At 47.3% G+C, this 17,743-nt stretch overlaps 1 protein-coding gene across 1 annotated transcript in view; it reads left to right on the plus strand.

The window, feature by feature from the left end:
- Nucleotides 1–17,743, plus strand: part of MYO1D (myosin ID) — a 174,289-nt gene that overhangs the window by 72,337 nt on the left and 84,209 nt on the right. Inside the window, exon 16 of the mRNA XM_059489331.1 lies at nucleotides 3,718–3,925. Coding sequence (XP_059345314.1) covers nucleotides 3,718–3,925 — 208 coding nt within the window. The remainder of the gene's footprint in view (nucleotides 1–3,717; nucleotides 3,926–17,743) is intronic.

The following is a 17,743-nucleotide window of genomic DNA, read 5'->3' on the forward strand; positions in this document are numbered from 1 at the left end:
CAGGCTGCCCTTTCCAATTTGAAGTATTTTCTGTTGGACCAGGACAGGCTGTCCCTTCCTGTGATCGTGGCATCATCCATTTGGGTGGCACTTACACAGATGGGGTGCATTCTCTTGGTTTAATCTATAAATTACCATTAAAAAAAAAAGCTGATTGGGTTTCAGGAAGGGGTTTGTGAGTGTAATCCAACCCTTTCCACCCAGAGGCATCCATATGCCTATTCCAGGCCATGTCAAACATAGCTTGGAATCAACACTGAGAGCTGTGAACAGCAGGAAGGGACAGAGAGGCCCAGCTGCAGCTGCACACCCAAAATTGTTCATTAAAGCTTCACCATTTAGTGGCTTGCAGAAATCTTGGTTCTTAGAAGAGCTGGACTGGGAAATGTTAACTCCAGGAGCAGGTTCATCCCTGTTGGGTGTTTCCATAGGGAGGTACAGAGGGGAAGGAGAAACAAAGGTGTTTGAAGGGGTGTTCCATGTCCGAGTGACCTTGGGAGCTGTGGGGTCCTGCAGGCAGGAGAGGGGCAGGGCTGTGGTGTCAGGGAGCAGATTTATTCCAGACCCTGCCTGGCTATAATTAGCAGCAGGATTGTGAGTGGCTGTGGCATCCAGGCCGTGCCCTGTGCTGCAGGGAAGGAGTTGGTGGCATTGTGTGACATCCATGGAGACAGTGGGAACAGAGGGACAGCTGGGATGTTCCACCTGCTGTGCCTGGGAGGGAGGGGGGCACCAGCACTGGGGTGTCTTTAATGCCTGTGGGAAGGAGCAGGAGGGGTTTTGGTGCTGTGACATCCCTGCTCTCCTGAGCTCCTTGATGGGGCAGGCCTGGCTCATAGCCTGGGTCTGATCCTGATCCACAGCCTGGGTCTGAACCTGATCCACAGCCTGGGTCTGATCCTGATCCATAACCTGGGTCTGATCCTGATCCATAACCTGGGTCTGATCCTGATCCACAGCCTGGGTCTGAACCTGATCCACAGCATGGGTATGATCCTGATCCATAGCCTGGGTCTGATCCTGATCCACAGCCTGGGTCTGATCCTGATCCATAACCTGGGTCTGAACCTGATCCACAGCCTGGGTCTGATCCTGATCCATAGCCTGGGTCTGATCCTGATCCACAGCCTGGGTCTGATCCTGATCCATAGCCTGGGTCTGATCCTGATCCACAGCCTGGGTATGATCCTGATCCATAGCCTGGGTCTGATCCTGATCCATAGTCTGGATCCCAGCCTGATCCATAGTCTGGATCCCAGCCTGATCCATAGCCTGGATCCCAGCCTGTTTCCCAGCCTTGTTCCCAGCTCGAGGGGGTTGCACTGCCAGTGCTTTGCTCTTTTATTTTTTCTTTTTCCTAACAGAACTGTCTGGAGGTGAGAAATGTTTCCCAGCAAGTGAATTGTTTCAGGAACATTTTCCTGATGACAGCAGGGCAGAGAATCCAGTGTGCAGCACTGATGTCTGTGTGTGTATGAGAGCAGCAATGCTTTTACCAGCACGTGCTAAATCTCCTGGGAGTCTGAGGGGAGGTTTTTAATCCTGTTTATTTATCAGTGAGATCCCTGTAACCCCTGGGGATGGTGTTCCCTGCCTAAGCGCAGTGTGCACCTCCATTCCCCCATTCCAAAGGCTAATTCATGAATGAATGGGCTCTGGGATGTGTTTCCATTCAGGCTCTTTGAGGCTGTTCCCTCCTGCCGTGCTGCTCCCAGGAAAAGAGGGATTGTGAGGTCATTTCAGTGTAACTGAGAGCTGAGAGCTCTGAAGCTTTGAGATTGATGCCTGCCTTGGCCGGGGGCTTTGAAGTGCGAAGTGGCTGAGCTCGCTTTATTCCTGTTTTATTTATAACACGGCTGCAAGTTCCATTCCAGGGAAAATGTCTATTTCAGCTCTTATTATGTCCATAAATCTTATGCAGAAAATTCACTGTTGCTCTTTGCAAACGCCTGTTCCCCTAATCAGCATTTCCTGGGCTGGTAAATCTTACAGAGCTTGGGCTGATCTCAGTGCTTCAGGTTTGATTTGTAGATATCTTAGTTCCAGTCTGCATTTCTCTGTGCTGGAAAATGCAGTTTGGAGAGTGAGGATGGGAGGAATGGCTGACCACAGTTACAGGCAGTGTTTGCACAGACTGGGGCAGCCAAAGCTCTGCTGTGGGGGGAAGTGTGACACAGTTTGTTAGAAATTATTCCCAAAGCTTTGCACGAGAAAAAAATTATTTGCAGAATTTTTAAATTCAGGTTTTCTGACAAAGCAATTGGTTGCAGGTGGTTTCTCATGCAGAATGTGAACAAAACAAAGCTTTCCTTCAAAAAAAAAAATCCCAAACAAAACGTACACAAACAAAAATTAAAATTGGATAATGAAGGTGTGAAAAATGGGACAAATCTGCAGGAGGCCACTGCTGAGTGTGTTTCCTTGCATCAGTTCAGTGCTGATGGATTGAGCTCCTTCGAATATTATTTTTCAGTATCTCACAAAATCATGCATCTTCTGTGGTAATTTTCCTTGTATTTTAAGGTTCATGATTGAAGAAATCCTCTGTAGGAAACCCTGAAAGTTGTTTCTGGAAGTTTTACTCAAAACCAGAACACCATAGTACTGAGAAGCTTTCCATGTTGCCATGAATTAATGCCACACCAAATGCAGATTGCCATAAATAGTACTTGGATTTTTTTCTATAAACCCTGTTTTAAAACTCTAGGTAATGCAGAGTCTGGGTGTTTTCTTTTAAAAGGATGTTCAGATCAGATGTATCTTAGGCTTTGAGAACTGGGTTTGTTTTTAGCATGGTCTGTGTGTGAGTGCTGTGTCTTGGAACACCAGAATTGGAACCCATGGTTTTGCACGATGGCTTGCTTAATTGAGGCAGAACTGGAATAAATCTGTGCAAGGATTTCTTCAGACTCTTCCATCTATATTCAGTTTTATTACAATTTAACTGATAATTTTTTCTAAAGCCAGTTGAATTTTGCCCTTCTCTAGCACCTTGCTGGCAAGCTGTCTTGGTTTGGAAAAGCAGGAGTCTGCTAAGGAAGGCAGGAGCCTCCCCTGAAATGGAGAATGTAAACCCTCCCCACCCCTCCAACCCTGCTGTAAATTTTAAATTAAGGGGCTCTCAGGCAAAAATATGGGAGCAGGAAATAACAGTTCTTTAATAGGGAAGAGAAAAAAATAAAAGGACAAAATAAACAATGCAGTGCACTAGAACAACACTGACAGAGTCAGAACCCAGCCTGACACCCTGTGGGGTGTTGGTGGCAGTGCCATTGGAAATGTGGCTGCAGTTTTCTTGAAGTATCAGATGTGGTTTTGCTGGAGCAAGGGGGGATCTGCAGAGAAGGATGTATTCTTCCTCTGAAGATCCAGTGGAGAAGAGGCAGCTGCTGTTCCTCTGGGGAATCCAGTGCAGAAAGCCATGCTGGTGTCTCAAAACCTCTGGATTATATCTGGGCAGCAATGCTTGGCTCCTCCCCCTGGGCTCACATCTCCCAATGGGATGTTATAGTTCTTATCAGCCATGCAGGGACATTCAATAGCTGTTATCAGCAATGTCCCCTCCCAGGGAGGTGTGAATGTGGTCACTCAAAGAGAGAGATAAGGCAAACTGCCCACTTGACAAAGGTAATCTGCCATACAGATGGTAATGGAAACATCTTGCATTGCAGTCTGGAACACAAGCTCACATTTGTAAATGGTCCCTTTTCACTGCAGGTACAAGATGATCTCAGAATTCACTTGGCCCAACCACGACCTGCCCTCAGACAAGGAGGCGGTGAGGAAGCTCATCGAGTGCCACGGCTTCCAGCACGACGTGGCCTACGGCAAGACCAAGCTCTTCATCCGCACGCCGCGCACGCTCTTCACCCTGGAGGAGCTGCACGCCAAGATGCTCGTCAGGATCGTCCTCTTCCTGCAGAAGGTAAAGATTCCACTGCTCCATAACTCAGCTCCTTGAACCAGCCTTGCTCTCCTTTCTGCCTCTGTTGCTGCACAGATTCCAGATTTGGTTGGTGCTGCGTATTTTTAGGGCTCTTTCCATGGTGCTCTCTGGAGCCTTGGTGTGGTGGGAGCTGTAGCACCTAAAAGTTTGTTCATTATCACTGTCATGTTTTCTGAAAAATCCCTTCCCAGAATCTCTGCTGGTCAGAGTGACTCTGAGATATGTACAAGTCTCTTTTACCCAACCTGGCAGCTGAAGGAGGAGTCAGGATTCTTCTGTTCTCATTCTCAAAGTTGTTTATTATTTCTTATCTAGAACATTCTTCCTCCAACCCACCGAGGTCTCTCTGGAAACCCAACCAGTCTGACCAGGATGGGAGCAGAAAGCATCAAGTCTAGGGTTGGTCTCTTGAATGGTTTGTCTTTAGTAGGGAATTCTGCACCTTTTGTGTGCAGTGAGTTTCTCTGGAAAGGCCAAGCTCAGGCTGTGGAGGGTGCAGGCCCTGCCTTTCTCTGAGCTTTGTGGTTCAGTTTTATTCCCTGTTCTGAGCATGTAGTGGTGCTGAGCTTCTCTGGACTCTCAACATCTTCTCCTACCTTCCTTCCTTGGAAAGGGGAGCACTTTTCCATCTGCTTCATTCTCTTGGGCTGGCCTGGGGCTGATCTCTGGGGCTCCCATGCCCCCTGGGAGATGTTCCTGGATCCTTAACTGTGCTTCCCCCATGCTCACCAGGGCTTCTAGGGAGGAATTTCCTGCCTGGAGCCACTTGGATGCTTTCAGGGAGGTGCCAGGGCCACAGCTCTAACCCAGGGTGACCTAATGAGCTCCCTGTGGAACAAAGCTGCAGGGGGGACTGCTTGCTCCCAGGTGACTCCAGCTTTCATATGAAACCAGGGAGCAGTTGAGGAGTGACCTTTTTGGAAATTGGAGAGTAATTTCAAAGCCCCAGGCTGTGCTGCTGGGGGAGCAGATCATGGCTCAGTGAGCTCCAAGCTCCTCCTTCAGATAAATCCAGTGAGAGGCACAATTTGAACAGCAACTTGTCAGTTTTGTGAGTTTGCTGCCAGCTCCAGAATTACATTGTCTGGGCTGGGATCTGGAGTGGGCTCAGCATCAAAGACAGCAGGGCAAAGGATTTTTTTGCCTCTGGAAGGTAAATAACCTGCTTAGGTGTAAAGGATCAACTCCTTTGCTCCACAAAGGGATTTCTGCAGTGGGTTTGTGTGGCATCAGGTGTAGAATAACTGTGGGGCTTCTAGAGGTTTCCTTGTTGCCACAATCAGCAAAAGTGGTAGAAATTAAAATGCTGGTGCACATTGTCCTGTGGCTTCACAAACCTCCCTGCCCTGTGTCCTGCTCTCCTGGGGTGGGGAGGGACAAATATGAGTCTACCTGAGGAGTGAAGCAGCACATGGAGGCATATTTTTGTTATTTTTCTGTGATAAATCTCCAGGGAGTTCTAACTTACCTCATAAAGGATCATAAAAGACAAACTCCTTCTCCAGTGCTCAAGGAACTGAGGGCTCTGGAGAAATCTGGGTGTCCTTCTGGAGCTCCTTCCCTGCAGCTGAACCCTCTCTGCTTTCACTCACTGGAGGTTCTTGGTGCTGGCAAGGGGATGCAGAGGAGCTTTTCAGAGTCCTGGAACTCACAGCTAAACCAAAAACAATGAATCATTAAATTCTTATTAAATGCTTATTAAGGGAAGGTGTTGAGCTGGTATCTGTAGGTATGGATTAGAGACCTTGTACAGTGTTATATCTACCTGACAAAAGCTTGACTTTGTCTCCATTTTCAGTGTTTCTGTTGTTTTCTGCTAACTCTGCTCCAGCCCTGGCTAGGATCCCTCCCTGGCTCTGCTGCTGGCAGATGGGGCTGGGCAGTGCTGGAAAAGGTACAATCAAAAATCAAAAATCAAAGAGGAGGGATGTGATGAGGCCTTCTCTGAGCTCTGAAAGCATCAAGGCAATTTTGCCTGTCATTTCTGTTCTCAACTTGCTTTCAATTGTTCATTAACAACTCACAGGGAAATTTAATTCTTGCTCTTTTTTCCTTCTGTAGTTTTGCCTGCGAGCATCAAAGGCTGAGGGAGACAAACTGTGAGCACATCTAGAAGGATTTGATTTTCTTTTAAATAACTCAGCCTTCTGTTGCATTGGACGTCCTCAAATTGTAATTTAGGAAAAGGGGAAGACAAGAGGAGATGAAATGTGGTGTGGTGACAATGAGCACTTGTGTGACAGATGTGAGAGTAGCCTCAGAGCAGCTGATCCCAGCCTGGGGCCCAGGGGTGTTTTCCTCTGCACAGGAATGGGTGTAAGTGAAAGAATCCACATTTAGCAGCTCTTTTTTTAATGATGTGTATTCTGTGGCTCTGCAAATCATGAGGCTTTCCAGAAGGGACTCAGTAATTATCTGGAGAGCTTCATCATCCGGTGACCCTTAACCCTCCCAACAGTGCTGCTGCCTTTGTGTAATGGTGCTTACCAGTTTGGTTAAACTGATTAAAACTGACTTCTAGTTTAAATAGATAATTTTACTTTCTTTTGTTCCACATCTCTGGGATGTCTTCACCTTTAGATTTATCTTTCAGGCTCCTTTTTTTTTTCCATGGTAAAATGTCAGTGAGATCCCAGGCTGTAATTTTCCTTCTGCCCCATCACAGTCAGTGAGCAGATGTGATGTGATTTAACCGTGGCAGCTTGCTGGCTCCAGGAGAATTCAGCAAGTGAGAGCTGTGTCCAGTGTCACAAACCCCATATGGCACAGGGACATCACACCAAAGGGTCACTCCAGGAGCCCCAGCTGAGGTTGCTTCATGTGATGCTTTAGGGTTTATTTGCTGTACCTGTGCTCCTGCCAGCTCTGTGATTGTCACCCTGAATGCAAATGGAGCAGCTCTATGTTAATCATGCAAATAAAAATAACAAAAAAAAAAAGAGCTGCCATGGAGCTGTGCTGCTTTTGCTGCCCTTGGAAAGGCTCCCACAGGCTCATTAGCTGTGCAGAGCAGAGCTTTGTTCGGGGAAGAAAGCCCGGGCAGGCGGCACGTGCAGGCTCTGCAGATGATGGCTGCTGTCACTATAATTTACTGCCACATTGCCGTGGCATTTTATCAGCCCGGCACAGCTGCACATGGAAATCACTCCTGAAATCTTCCTGCCTGGCAGGGGAGCAGCAGGAATGTCCTTGAGTGCAGCCCAGCCCTTCTGGGACACAGCCCAGCCACGGGGGCAGGGCCGGCCCTGGGATGTGCCCTGGGCATCCCGAGGTGTCCTTGGGCATCCCAGCGTGTCCCTGGAGCCAGATGGGCTCTGCAGAGGATCAGGAGATGCCATCGCCATGGCAACCCTCCCCAGCCTGCAGGGAGAGCAGCACAGAGCCGAGGTGTCACCATTCCGTGGTGTGAAAAACGCCAGTCACTCGTTTTTAAAATTTTTTAAAGTTTCATAGTAATAAAATGGTTAAAAAATAGTAACACAATTCGAGTAATAACAATTTGGACAAATTGAATTAGGACAATATGAGACAATGAAAACAAAGAGTTACAGATGTCTGGGTACCTTTTTCTGGGCATCATGAGCCTGAAAAGGACCCACATTAACAAAGGATTAACCCTTAAAAGCAACAGCCTGTTGCATATTCATACACTTCATACATGATGCATAAATTCCATTCAAACACAGGATTCTGTCTGGTCAGAACTTCTTCCTCTGAATCCTAACAGCACATTTGAGGTGGAAGAAGTTCGTTTCTTCTGATAATGGAGCAATAAATTCCTTTTCTCTGAAAGATTCAGGTGTCCTGTGGCTGCTATCTTGCTGCGAATCCTTTCTTTAAAAAAAGTATCCTACACAGCATTTCTATTTTAACAATTTTTATAACCTAAAACTATATTTAACCCACTACTTAAGAGAATACAGCATCACTTTCTAACACAACACATATAATATTCATTTTAATATTTGCAAAAGGCCAATCATAAAATACATGCATTTTTCACACATGTCATCATTCCGTGTCATCATCATTCCCTGTGCCACCTTCCCTCTCCAGCCCCACCAGCCCTGGGAGCTCAGGACACAGGGAAGCCTCAGGCCCACGGGGAAGCTCCTCCATGGACACAGGAGGTGTTTCCTGACAGGTTATGTGTAAGAAGAGCCTGAATGAGAGATGCAGGACTTCAGGCAGCTCTCCAAAATGCAGTTTATTGTATCCAAAATGCAGTTTATTGTATTGAAAATGCAGTTTATTGTATCCAAAATGCAGTTTATTCCATCCAAGAGGTTCCAGCAGTCCAGGGTCGTGGGTGACAGAGCTGTGCCTACAGCTGTCAGCTCCAGCTGCAGGCAGGCCTGCAGACCCTTAGTTTAGGTTACAATGCATTTTATACTTTTCTTTTGGTTACATTGCATTATAGACTTTTCTTTGCTGAGCATCTTCACACAGTAGAACCAATCTATACCTTAACTTTTACCTATAGCCTATCATAACTCCTGTAATTACCATATTCATGTTACTGTTCTATGTCGCAGACATTTCTCCACAGAAATCCCTTCTTTCAGATTTCTGTGTCTTCTGGAAGGCAGAGGCCTCAGAAGAGAAGGTAAACAATTGTTATCAGCTGCTGTGGAATGCAATAGGATTCACCTTGATTGGCTCATTTTCTATGTTTATAATTAAGGGCCAATCATCAGTGCAAGCTAGGGGACTGAGTCCCTGGACACAACTTTGTTGTAGATTCTTTTCTATCTATTCTTAGCTTAGCTAGCAGCTCTGCAAACCTCTCTCTATATTCTAATTAGTATAGTCTTAATGTATTATATATAATATCTTAATAAATATGCCTTCTGATCAAGATACAAGATTCACCGTCTCTCTCTCACCAGCTGCGACCCACTCAGGCGCGGTAATAGTTCTCCAATCACTAAAAGTCAGTACATCACAGTTTAAGCTAGAAGTTGTTTTTCAGTTTTCTTGCAGTGGAAAATTCTGAGACCTTTTTTCTACTTGCAACTTTGCTGCCTTCTTTGCCTGTGCTATCTCTCTGCTTGGTAAAAACATCTTGTTTGAGGAGGGTTTATCCTTTGTTCTAATTCATAAAAACCCCTTCTAACCAACACACCCTTTGCCTCCTTGGTTATCCAGTAAACTGGCTCAGCAATTCTTTTCTTCCATATCAAAATTTGCTTCCATCTCTATTTCTTCATCAGACTCAACATTTAAAAATTTTTCTCCTAAGCACACATGTCTGCGAGACTTTCTTGTCAAACTTTCATCCTTCCCAACAATTATGGAGGGACAGAAGCAGCCAGTGGGGCTTGGGCCAGTGACCCAGACAGAAGGGATGGATGGAGTGGGTTTGCCTCTGGACTCCAGGCTATCAGCAGGAGCAGGTCTATAATGCCACATGGATTGATATCCTGGACCCAGGCTTTGATCTGGAGAGGCTCTGGCAGGGAGGAGCTGTGGCAGGAGATGCTCTGGCTCCTTCCTGAGGAGCAGGGGCTGGGAGCTGCCAGGAGGAGGTGCAGGGAAGGAGGAGGAGCTGGCTCTGATCCCACAGCTCCTTTGCTGCTCCCCTTCTCTGGGCTAGGAGCATCCCTGCCTGCTTCCAGAGAAGGCATTGAGGCAAAAACATCCACCCTGCCCACCCCAGAAAATGCCAAAGCATTTTAAAAATGCTTTACCTCTTACCAAAAACATGAAAGAAAAGAGAATTTCTGCCAGTTTAGCCCCACAATGGCTCAGCTGCCTTTTTCCTCAGAGGAATGGCAAAAATGGGGACTTGTGGGGGAAAAGCAGGAGAGCTGGATCCTGCACTTTCAGTGGCAGGTACCTGGAGACACCTGGATACCTTCTTGATGTCCTTCTGCTCCAGGAAATGCTGTGGAAACACTCTGTAACCTAAATAATTGTAAATATCCATTATTGCTGAGCAAGAGAGGGGCAGAGAGGGTGCTGTGAATGTGCACCACTGTGTAAAATACAGTATGGAGAGCAGGGAAACAGCCTGTCCCAGGGTCTGCTGTCCCAGCTGGGTCACCTGGAGCTTCATGGCTGTTGGAGCCACCTTAAAGCTTGGCTTAGCATTTCCAATACAGGTGGAGAAAAATAAAACACAAAGAAAACCCCAAACTCTTCCCTGAACCCTTTGCCAGCATCAGAGAGAACATTTGTGCTGTGATGAGTTGGTTAAACCAACCTTTGGTGGCTCTGATCTTGGATTTCATTCCAGCTTCTCTCTCTGCCTTTCACAGCTGCAGAGAATTTTTTTCCATGCTCATCCAGGTGCTCCACAGGCAAACTGGGGAGAGCAGATTGAGCCCTTGCTGCTGATGCTTCCACATTGTTATCCTGGGAGGGAATGAGCTTTTGTTGCGCCTGAGCTTTGCACCTTTTCAAAGGTTCTGATCTGCTGCACCTCAAGGTGTCTTTAATCTCTGTTTGAGATGTGACAGAGCTGCCAGAGTGGTGTAAAAAAGGGCAAAAAAAGGGCAAAAAGCACAATTCCTTCAGGAGATTCTGGGGTTCCTGGATTAACAAGGTGCCCTGTCAGACCCATGGGACACCACAAAGGGCACCCAAGCACCAGCAGCTCCTTGTGGGGAATAGTTGGGAGCTTTCCCAGGGCTGGGAATCTCATCCCTGTCCCAGAGCACAAGGAATGTTTGCTGCAGCCTTGGCTGAGCTGCAGGAGGAACCTGGAGCTGAGATGTGGCTGCATCCACACCTGGGAGCTGCTGGAGCACGGCTCCTTTGGTGATTTTTATATTCATTATTGAACATGCTCTTGTTAGTGCCAGCTAATTAATCTCAGAGTGGGACCCTTCTCTCTTCCCAGCCTGTGGAATATTGTTGCTGTTAAGCAAAGCAATAGAATGAACATTGTTCAGCTCATTTATGTGGAAAGAGAAAAAAACAGCTCTGAGCAGATGCAGCAGCTCTCTGAGGTGATCTGGGACAACAGGGAGCCTTTGATTTAAACCCTTGATTGGATCCACATTTACTCAAAGCAGGAAAAGGCAGAGCACAACCTGGGGCTCAGTGAGCTCTGGGCCACTCCATCACAGCTCAGCTCTGTGGGGAGGTGCCCCTCTGGAGCAGGCAGGGCTGGGGGCACTGGAGATGGGAACATTCCTCCAAGACTCCTCCGCGCTGGCACGTAAATAATATTTAATATTTAATATTTAAGAACCTGCCCATGTGAAAGCCTCCAGACCTGAGCAGGGAGCTTTGTGCCTGCCTGAATTCTTTGATTCTCACCAGTTGGGCTGCCTGGAGGGCAAACCATGGTTTGAGACAGATGGAATATTGATGATGGAGCAGTCCAGGCTGGGCCAGAGGAGGGTGGTGGGAGAAGGTGTTTGTGGTGCAGCAGGAATGGAGGAGTTTCCCAAGGTTTGGGTCCTTGCAGAACAGCTCCAAAATACCATTCTGACCCCTCCATCACAGCCCAGCTCTGTGGGGAGGTGCCTCTCTGGAGCAGGCAGGGCTGGGGGCACTGGAGATGGGAACATTCCCCTGAGGCTGCTGCGTGTGCAGCTCCTCCGCACTGCCATGTAAATAATATTTAAAATTTAATATTTAAGAACCTGCCCATGTGAGAGCCTCCAGACCTGAGCAGGGAGCTTTGTGCCTGCCTGAATTCTTTGATTCTCACCAGCTGGGCTGCCTGGAGGGCAAACCATGGGTTTGGACAAATGGAATATTGATGATGGAGCAGTCCAGGCTGGGCCAGAGGAGGGTGGTGGGAGAAGGTGTTTGTGGTGCTGCAGGAATGGAGGAGTTTCCTAAGTTTGGGTTCCTTGCAGAACTGCTCCAAAATACCACTCTGGGGTTTAATTTAGCCAAGCTGGGTTTGTGTGCTGAATCCTGGGCATTTGTTTGCTCACTTATGTGGTTGGACTAGGAGCTGTGTGGGTTTTGCTCTGCATTCACGGGGATTGCAGCATCTAGGTCAAATCTAGATTATCCCTTTTTCCATGGGAGATGTGCAGGCAAGGCTGCATCCTGGGCCCACCCTGGCTGCTCTGCTGGCTTTTCCTGTGCTCTGTAGGGCCCAATTAATTGTTTTCCTTTCCTTCTTCCCTTTTTTCTCATTTTTTGATGGCACATTCAGAGCCTGAAGCCTGCAGACAAGGCTGTAATGCATAGATGGGTGTGGAGGATTTATGTTCTGCTGAGGTGATGGATGTGATCTTGGATGTGAGGTTTCTTTAATCTTAGAAACTCTGTTGGAAGCTCAGTGAGGTTTTTAAATTGATTCTAAAGGTATGTTCAGATCTCCTCTGCCATTCATCTGAATTTTAATTTATTAAATTTTAATCAAAAAACAAGTGAATTAAATATTCTTTAGGGAAAAAGTCATTGCTTCCCTTAAGCTGGGATGTGTCTCTTGCTTTGGCTGAATGCTGTTTGTGCAAATCCCTGATTTAGAAGCTGCCAAGGCAGCTGCTGCACTGGGAATAGTGGGATCATCACTTGGAACACTGCTGGGATCACTGTGCAGGAGGAGATCCCTTGGTCTGGAGCTTTTCATGTCCCCAGGGGTCACTTCCACCTTGGTTTGGCCTTAACTGAGGGAATAAAAGGGACTGGAGGAAAGCTGAGGCTGCCCCATCCCTGGCAGTGTCCAAGGCTGGGTTGGATGGGGCTTGGACAGCCTGGGACAGTGGGAGCTGCCCATGGCAGGGGTGAAACTGGATGGGCTTTAAGGTCTCTTCCAGCTGGGGTTTGGGATCCCGTGGGTGATGTTTCTATGAAACATCCTATTTAAAACACTGGAATTGGAGAGTGAAGAAAGAGCAGCAAGGAACTTCCTCACTCGGAGCAGCTGTGGAGAAATAAATATTCTTTGTAATGGTCAGGAGGTTGAGCTGTGTTCAGACTTTGTTTTCCCAACCTTTTCCTTTCTCTCTATCCCTCCCTTAGCCCTTCAGTCCTGATTTCCATTGCCCTCTTCATTTTTCCTCCCCTGAATTTTAGGAGGACAAAGCATAGAGAAAGCAAAGGTGAGGAGAGACCATGGGTGGGAGCTGGATGGGGAATGTTGTTTGGTTTGTTCCTTGGTTTATGGTGCTCTTTGGGGTTTTTTTAAGACCAAAACCTCATTTTCTTTCCATTTTCACCATAATCATCATTGCCTCTGCTCTTGTTTCTGTGGTTTGCTTGTGGGCCCTTCCTTGAGGGATCAGAACATGAGGAATCAGCACATGCTGCTGGTTATTCCCTCCTTAAGCCCAAAGTCTCCTTGGGCTTTCCTCCTAGGGACAATCCACTTCATGTCCTGTCCTGTCATATTTTTTGGAAAAATCCCTTCACCAGGATTTCTTCTCCTGGGAAGCTGAGAAGCCTCAGAGAAAAATTAGAACAATAATTATCTGAGTGCTTCTCCTGTGTCGTGCTGCTTTGGAATGTGGTTGGAGCTTTTTTTATCCAACATGTGAATTATTTTTACTTAATGACCAATCACAGCCAGCTGTGTCAGGACTCTGAAGCAGTCACAAGTTTTTCATTATTATCTTGTAAGATCCTTTCTCTGTTCTTTAGTATAGTTTTAGTATAGCATTCTATAATATTATATGATACATAATATATGATACATAATATATGATATATAATATATGATGTATAATATATAACGTATAATATATAATATATTGCATATAGTATATTGTATATAGTATATGGTATAATATATTATCCAATATATAATATAATATAATATAATATAATATAATATAATATAATATAATATAATATAATATAATATAACAATATAATATAACAATATAATATAATAATACAACATAACACAATACAACATAACATAATATAACATGATATAATACAACATAACATAATATAATACCATAAAATAATAAATTAGCCTTCTGAGAACATGGAGTCAGATTCTCTTTTCCTCTTTTATCCTGGGGACTCTGAAGATGCCACACTGTCCCTCTGCTCCTGCTGGGTCCCTGGGCTGGCCTCTGATCAATGGCACTGCCCTGGAGGCTGCTCCAGAGGGATCACTTGGAAAACTGCCATCAATTTTTTTTTTTGGGAGCCATGGCATCCCCCACCCCCTCCCTCGTGCCCCACACACATTTCCACCTCCCCATCCCTCTGGGATGCTGCCAGACCCCCCTGGGCTCCTGTGCCTGTGGTGCTTGGCTGGTGGCTCTGTGTCTGCTGGTTGGGATTTGGGATTTGGGGAGGCAGATGGCTCTGGAGCTGGAGCTGAAGCTGTTCCAGCAATGTCACTCTGATTTCAGGCTCCTTCTGCCCTGTGGCTGATTTTTCCTGAAAGATAAAGAGACTTTGCCTCGTGGAGGCTGCTGCTCCTCTGTCAGCTTGGCTGGGAGCTGGCTCAGGATTCAGGAGCTGTCAGGGCAATCTCAGGAGGTCAGGCAGGGACAGATCTTCAGTCTCATTCCCATGGGAAATCAGGTTAACCAGCAGGGAAAGCCACAGGAGGGGGGAGAGGGAAGCATGGATTTATTCTTGCCTGTGGGAGGGTGGCACAGGGCTCTGCCATGCCAGGCTGCTTTACTCTGTTCTGATGCCCCCAGCTGGCTGGGATGTGGCTGGATTGAAGTGGGAATTCTGAGGTGCCTGTGGCTGTCAGATCCCTGAGGGATGATCTACTGGATCCCTTTGGACCTGGGCATGAAAATCCCTTGGATTTTACCTTGGATGCAGAGGCATAAAGGGGAGAAGCAGAACCCTGCATGCACTGTGGGGTTTGGCTTCTGTTGGGGTTTGGCCCTCCTTGGCCCCCAATACACATTTGCAACAGGAGAAACTGTTACAAGCTGTGTAAACTTCCCTCTGGAAATTTGTTTAATTTCATTTTACAGGGCTCAATGTTCTTGAGTTATGAACTGAAGAGGTGCATTGGGTAGAGCTCTCCCAATATTCAAACCTGAGGAAGGTGTGATTGGCAGGAGCACTTCAGCCTCCTGGAGCTGCTTGTTCTGGAAATGCATTGGCACAGGGTGCCCAGAGAAGCTGGGGCTGCCCCTGGATCCCTGCAAGTGTCCAAGGCCAGGTTGGATGGGGCTTGGAGCCACCTGGGGCAGTGGAAGGTTGCCCAAGGCAGATGGTTGGAGCTGGATGATTTTTAAGATCTCTCCAGCCCAAACCATCCTGTGATCCTTGTTCGTCTGATTGATGTCCTGCTGCCCAACAGGGAACAGGCTTTGACACCTCCTCTTGTCCCCAGGATTGACCATTCCATGTTTCTGGAAGGCTCCATGAGACCAGGGGGCAGCTCAGCATTACTGAGGGGCTTCTTTGAGCTGCACTGGAAAAGAAAACCACCAAGCCAGAAAAACAGTTAATTTAGAAAATATTTGTTCCCCTTTCCCTGGTAGAAGTTTGTCCTTCCTTTTGTTTCCTCACCTTTGAGGCACTGCTGTGGTGCCATGGAAGGTCCTCACTGGCAGGGAGTTCTCCAGTTATGACAACTTGATTTGAGAACATGCTTTTCATTAATGGTTTGCTGTGTGTGTAGCCAGGGGCATGTCTGAGCTGGATAATTGGATTTGGGAGGCCAGTGTTTGTACAATTGTGACACCTCTTGCTGTGAAGCCAATTTCTGCAGTGATGCAGCTGATCCAACATGGGGGCAATCTGTTCCAGCCTTTGTTCCAGGCATGTCTGACTGGTGGGAGAAGTAACCACAGTGAGAGACTTCCCTCAACAGCATGGCTGCTTCCAGCCCAAGGAAACAAAACCAAGACTTTGTTCTGTGTCTGTGATGGTCCAGGGAACAGCTGACAGCAGTGAGGCTCTGCAAAGTCTTGAGCAGCTTACAGGGATTTACTGTGTGTGTTCTTTTCTTGAGATCCTCTGTAAAACCCAAGAATTGTTTACTGAGGCCTGGAGCCCTTTGTTCCTCATTTCTGTTCTTACTAAATTCAAAAAGGAGAAATTGGCAGTAGGGTTTTGCCCACTTGATTTTGTTTGTTGTCCATACATCCCTTACAGGTACATTTTATGCCTCTTCAGTCTATGCTTAACTATCTCAAGCAATCCAAATCTTCTTTGCTTTTCTTTAAAAAAATTTCCCCAGTACTCTTTGGATGCTCAGTTTTTAGATCCTAGCTGGTGATTCTGTCTAATTCAGAGTTTCAGAGCCTGCTCTGCCCTCAGACAGGGAAATGTCAGCTTTAATCCAGCCTTACGCATTTTGGCTGAAATCCAGGCCTTGTGCAAGCTTGGTTTAGGCAGGAAGCTTTGGGCCTTGAGCTTCCCAGCAGCTCTGAGGTCTTTGCATGGCTGAAACTGCACCAGATCTGAGCTAAAACCAAAACCACAGTGGTAACTGAGTGTGGTGAGTGACTGCTGAGCACAGCACGTGTGCAGGGGTTGCTGCTTCCTCTCTGTCTAATGGCCTCAAGAAATAAATAAGGAACATGTTGTTTATTATTTTATCTGCACACAGGGATGAGATTCTCAGTCCCAGCTCCCTGGATTTGGTTGGTGTGCTCAGTTTCTGCTGTGGCTTTTGTGCTTCCTGCTCTTGCCTTTCCCTTCACTGTCCCATGTCCTGCCAGGCTTCCCCAGGTCTTCCCTCAGCCACTGAAATGTTTTTTATTCCCACACCTCCCTGAGAGCAGCCCTGGCAGGGGCTGAAGCTGCCATGGAGCTCCTTGGGTTGTTCTCAGAATCCCAGAGTGGATGGGGTTGGAAGGGACAGGGAAACCACCCAGTCCCACCCCTTGCATGGGCAGGGACACCTTCCACCAGGAGAGATGGTCAGCCTGGAGAAAGGGGAGTTCCAGGGAGAGCTCAGAGCCCCTACCATGGCCTAAAGGGGCTCCAGGGGAGCTGGAGAGGGACTGGGGACAAGGGATGGAGGGACAGGACACAGGGAATGGCTCCCACTGCCAGAGGGCAGGGCTGGATGGGATATTGGGAATTGGGAATTGTTCCTGGGAGGGTGTACAGGCCCTGGCACAGGGTGCCCAGAGCAGCTGGGAATGCCCCTGGATCCCAGGCTGGACAGGGCTTGGACCACCCTGGGACAGTGGAAGGTGTCCCTGCCATGGCACTGGAGGATCTTTCAGGTCTTTCCCAACCCAAACCATTCTATAATGCTGTGATTCTCTGTGGGCAGGATTGTGCAGGGTCTGGGCTCTGTTCTGCTGTGTGAGAGCAGAAATGGGCTCCACTGATGAGTTTGGTGCTCCATAAAGTCCTGGGTGCTCAAGAACTGCCCAGGCTCTGCCACAGCTCCATGGGCTGTGTCTGTAGGGAAAGGGAGACATCCCCGACAGGGACAGCGAGGAGAGAGAACTCTGACAGAGGCTGAAAGAACAGAGTTCTCTGCTTTTGGAGGGTTTGGAACCCAAAATCTGTTTTTCTCTTTAAACTGAGCTCGTCTAGAGAGCAGCAGCCCCTCACAGCTCTGCACTGGTTGCTGCATGAGCTTTTCTGGGCTGCATGGCAGGACTGTCAGTGAAGCTGTCAGGAGAGCCTCTGACATCAGCTTCACAGAGCAACTGTCATGATGAAAACAGCCTTGGGTAGTTAATTAATTCTTCTGTAGATAGAAGGTTTGATGTGCAGCAGCAGTGCTGTGGGATCTTTCTCAGCAGGAAGAAAAGTCTGTGACAGGACCATGGTGAGCAGGGAGGCTTGTTATCCTTCCAGTTAAATTCTGCAAGGAAAAATAAATACAGTCCTCTGCTTGGTGGGTTGTGTTGGTGGGTGAGTGCAGGCGGGGAAGGATCCCTGGGGAATACCAGGGAATGTCATTTCCTCTGTGTTGGGGAAGATGAAACA

The sequence above is a fragment of the Ammospiza nelsoni genome, chromosome 26, assembly GCF_027579445.1.
Source record: "Ammospiza nelsoni isolate bAmmNel1 chromosome 26, bAmmNel1.pri, whole genome shotgun sequence".
In the NCBI taxonomy this organism is placed as follows: domain Eukaryota; kingdom Metazoa; phylum Chordata; class Aves; order Passeriformes; family Passerellidae; genus Ammospiza; species Ammospiza nelsoni.